Here is a 4,733-nt window from a genome sequence, read left to right as displayed (position 1 = left end):
ATTAAAATTTCTTTTATTTGATTCAAATAATTACAACAACTACATAAGGTGAACTTCTCACTAGTTGTGGATTGGGTTGAATTCCCACTTTAGACATGCAAAACTTTTACCAATTCATCACACGTAATATAATGTTCTAGAAGGCAACATTGTGATGAAATTTAAGCATACTATTTAAGATCAAAATATCATCTTTTGAATTCATAGGTAAATCTAGAAAATGGTTCAATTGGGATAGAATCATAGAATGAACAAAATGACAGATCACATGAGCAGGCAGGTAAGGTTAGAAGTTGTTTACCATTCAAAGTGACAAACTTTAAAATGATAGGTGACAAATGTAATTCAGAGTAAAAAGTTTGGCTTAGGTCTAGTGCCTCAATGCATTGAACGGGACATGTGTGCACACGTCCCATTCAATGCATTGGAGCCCCAATGCACTAGACCAAAACTTTGCCCCTAAGAGCCATTTTTTTGGAATCAGTGCTTAGAATTTAATGGTTTCCGGTCTTGATAACAACCAACGACAGATCTTTTATCAGAAATACCAACAACAAAGCTTTAATCCATAGGGCAGTCCAAAACAGAACCTTAAAGGGGCTGGCGGCATCAGCAAGGGGCCCAAAAGTGTCACACTTGTTTTTTGCTGACGACAGCTTGATTTTGAGCCGGGCCACCACTATGGAATGTCAGGAAATTCAAAGAATCTTGCACGTCTATGAAGCCTCATCGGGTCAGCAATTAAACCGTAGCAAAACCTCCTTGTTCTTCAGCCGGAACACTGATAACGCCACAAAAGAGTCAATCAAAACAATGTTTGGAGCCCAACTCATTAAGCCACACGAGTCCTACTTGGGTCTTCCGTCCTTGGTGGGTAGATAAAAAACAAACTCCTTTGCTCAACTAAAGGAACGGGTTGCAAACAAGCTGGCTAGGTGGAAGGAGAAGCTGCTCTCTAATGCCGGAAATGAGATTTTAATTAAAGTAGTAGCGCAAGCAGTATCGTCATATACTATGAGTTGCTTTTTGCTACCAAAGGCTCTGTGTAAGGAGCTTACAGGGATGGTGAGACAATTTTGGTGGGGTTAGAAGAAAGATGAAAGGAGAATGGCATGGGTGAGTTGGGAGAGGATGTGCCTCCCGAAAGACCAAAGAGGCATGAGATTTAAGGACCTTGAGAAATTTAACCTGGCGTTGTTAGCAAAGCAGGGGTGGCGACTACAGACCAATTATTCTTCTCTTTTCTACAGAGTCTATGAGGCAAAGTATTTTCCGGGGTGTGACTTTATGGATGTAGAAATGGGCAAAAATCCATCTTACGGGTGGAGAAGCATTATGGCTGTGCAGAACTTGATAAAAAAGGGAGTGAGGTGGCAGGTGGGAGATGGAGAGAAAATAAATGTCTAGCGTGACAAGTGGCTACCCAGGCCATGCACATACACGGCCATCTCCCCAATGGGTGCTTTTCCATGTGGGTCAAGAGTGTCTGCACTAATTAATAGTGCAACCAAAGAGTGGAAGGTGGACCTCATAAAACAGTGGTTTATACCAGAAGACGTGGAAGCCATTCTTAGCATCCCTCTGAGTGCACGCGAAGCACGGGATAGGCTTATCTGGACAGGTTCAAGGAATGGCAAGTTCTCGATTCGTAGTGCTTACCGCCTAGCTCAAACAACGCAGGAAGGAGGTGGCCAAGCGACTAGCTCTGATTAGTCTATGGTGCGGAAAATTTGGAGAGGTATTTGGAGCTTGAAGGTCCCTAACAAGGTGAAGCACTTCACGTGGAAGGCGTGTCGAAACATCCTAGCCACAAAGGAAAATTTATGGAGAAGGAAGGTCACCCAAGATGGATTGTGCGAGGAGTGTGGAGATACGATGGAATCGGCACTCCATATCTTGTGGTTTTGCAAACAAGCGCAGGCTGTGTGGACTCACAGTAAGCTTGTCCTTCCTTTCACCATTTCACAGTCATGGGAGTTTATTGATTTGGTGGGCCAACTGTTGCAGTGGAAGGATGCTTACCCAGATATTATGGAAAGAGCCATGATGATATGCTGGGGGATTTGGAGGAAAGGAAATGAAGTGAAGCATGGAGGGAAAAGAAAAACTGGTGAGGCGGTGGTAAAATGTTCGTGCTACCTACTCGAGGAGTTCCAAACGGCGAATGAGGTCTGGAGCAAGCGAGAGGCTCAGACTTGAGAGGTGGTACGATGGACAGCCCCAAAGCAAGGCCAATATAAGGTGAATTGCGATGCGGCGGTGTTTGCCAAGAGCAGGGAGGTGGGCTTTGGCGTAAACATCCGAGACTATGCTGGCTTGGTCGATGCTGCTTTGAGTAAGAAAGGTTTTGGTCTTACTGGAGTGGTGGAAGCGGAGGCAAAGGCGATGGAAGTGGCCGTCCAGTTCGCGAAGGATGTGGGGATAAGGGAAGCGACCTTCGAAGGTGACTCTCTAATCGTGAGCAGAGCGATCCAAGGCACTGGTGACGTTCCTGCCTCAATCCAAAACATTGTCTGCGGCATTACACAGAAATTTCAATGCTTTAGAACTGCAGAAGTGTCACATCTTAAAAGGCAGGAGAATGCCCCTGCCCATTTACTTGCCCAACATGCTGTGCATGTGGTGGACTTTTTCACATGGCTAGAGGAATGCCCTAGCTTTATTGAGCACGCGTGTGCCCACGATGTAATCCGAATTTCTTCTGTTTAATTGAAGTGCGTTTTTCCTATAAAAGAAAAAAAACAACAACAACAACAAAGCTTGGTCAGTGTTGATACCTGTAATGCTATAACAATGTCACTGTTTTAATTGTGTCAATGGAGGAAAGGCAAACCAACACAACGGGAAATATGATACCACACTGCAATAGGAAACATCATAGAATAGAAAAAATAACGGAGGCATAAAGATCTAATTAGCACTGAGAAATTGAACTGTAGTGAGAATTGTTTGCAGGAAGCATCAGTTAACTTCACCATTTTAAACTCTTAATTTTTTGTTGTTTTATCAATTTATTCTAAAACTTAGAAACTTCTTATATTATTATTGAATATGGCATGAAAGATAATCTCAAAGTTTTCACCTTTCACCGAGTTATTGCAAGAGTTACCATTTAGAAGGCCAAACTGATAAAACACAAACAGTAATAATATTTCTATCTGATAGTTCAAAAAGTCTCAAGAAATGGATGAAAGGAAGCTCTAGGCTGTCAGTTACCTCAATACAGCAAGCTGTTGCAGTCAGATGAGAGGTATTGAATTCCCTCTAATTAAGGCCGGACCAGAAATTACAGAATATAATTGATTTTATTTGATCAATAATAATTATAACTGTTGTCATCATTTTCAGTACAAGAACAAGGAAGCCTGCCAAAAACATTTGGCTGTAATGGTTCAAATCATAATATAAAGAGGGGTGAGGGATCCTTCAGCAAATAAAAGCTCAATGAAAATTGGAGCATTCATGGAGTAACTTACAAACTTATTTTATTTGATCATACAGGATCAATCAAAAACAAGAAGAATTACAGTACAAACTTTTATGAAACTATAGCCGCTCTTGGACTGTGGAATTTCACAGAATTATTTGTTATCTCATTCTTCTGGGAGGCTGGAAACTTGCTTAAGAAAGAATGAGTATTATCTGAAATAATTCTGTAGAGGTCCAGCAAGTTGTGATTGCACTTTTTTGGGTTCCTTGATTTTGGAAGATTTGTTAGAAATAATAGATATTAGTGTATGCTTTATAAAGTTCCAGAAACAGATCTTTAATTCCATTGTCCTGATGTAAAGTTAACACTTTTCATGCTTCTTCCTCAAAGTTAAAAGGAATTTGGATGTTTTTCTTGTCCTACTTGAAGCCAAGAATCAGGTTTCTGCTCTACTTCATTGTCGGTCTCATGTAATCTCAGAAGTATCCCAAATAAAATCTTCCCCTGATTCCATGTAAGTTCATGTTACATGCACTAAGAACAGAAATCAATCAATTAAGTATCAAATTTCAAGTAAGTCTATTTTGGCCGACCTTCCGTCTTCTATATGATGCTAAAGTAGCCAAAGGTTCATTTGACTTCTGGACTCCTCGAACTGTGTGAACAACGTTGATCATCTGGCAACGGTTGCATCCACCCAATGACTGAAAAATAAAGTAGAGATAACCCTGTAAAGTTGATCTATCTAAAAAAGTTCACACACTGTACGCATGCAGATATTGTTTTGGCCACAAAGGTATATATGATTTTAAATGCAATTATTTTGGCTGTATAAAGTTTCAATTATTCATTTAAGAAATAATGATTTATAATCGGCATTAAATTTATTTATTTTTCCCTTATGGCAGATTAAATGGATTTTATTTTTTATGATGTGTAACCTCAGCAAGGCAAGGCCCTCTGACTCTGGACCCATCCCTAGGGAGTAAATGGTTTTATAGTAACAAAAACTTGGGTTTATACTAGGGCTGTCCACGGGTCGGTCTGGGTCAGGTTTGTGCCCAACCCGGAACCGACCCGCCAAAATCGGGTGGAGAAAAAATGCACCTGCCGCCGACCCGCCGGAGTAATCGGGTCGGACGGTTCGGGTCATCAATGGGTGGCGGGCGGGTCGGTCGGATTCATAGATCTGAGAATACGAAAAGAAAACGGTGAAAAAAACATAGATCCAGCGAAGAAACCCAGATTTTGGTGAAGTTTGCCAGATTCCGACGAAGTTTTCCCTTAGATCCGGTGTTATTTC

The 4,733-nt window shown here is 41.2% G+C and overlaps 1 protein-coding gene across 1 annotated transcript; it reads left to right on the top strand.

Annotated features, from left to right (window-relative positions):
• The first annotated feature begins 1,716 nt into the window (after positions 1-1,716).
• Positions 1,717-2,709, top strand: LOC142635234 (uncharacterized). The gene is made up of 2 exons (XM_075809430.1): positions 1,717-2,110; positions 2,219-2,709. Exons 1-2 carry the CDS (start codon positions 1,717-1,719, stop codon positions 2,707-2,709), a joined length of 885 nt encoding a protein of 294 aa, XP_075665545.1.
• Positions 2,710-4,733: the final 2,024 nt, after the last annotated feature.

Source organism: Castanea sativa, chromosome 5 (genome assembly GCF_040712315.1).
Source record: "Castanea sativa cultivar Marrone di Chiusa Pesio chromosome 5, ASM4071231v1".
NCBI classification, from domain to species: domain Eukaryota; kingdom Viridiplantae; phylum Streptophyta; class Magnoliopsida; order Fagales; family Fagaceae; genus Castanea; species Castanea sativa.
This window is presented reverse-complemented; position numbering and strand designations above follow the sequence as displayed.

Excerpts from the sequence above, each read along its gene's own strand:
- LOC142635234 (XM_075809430.1), top strand. The coding sequence starts at position 1,717 with ATGGTGCGGAAAATTTGGAGAGGTATTTGGAGCTTGAAGGTCCCTAAC. Across the intron at positions 2,111-2,218 it reads TGGAGGGAAAAGAAAAACTG|CCCCAAAGCAAGGCCAATAT; the intron begins GTGAGGCGGTGG and ends TACGATGGACAG.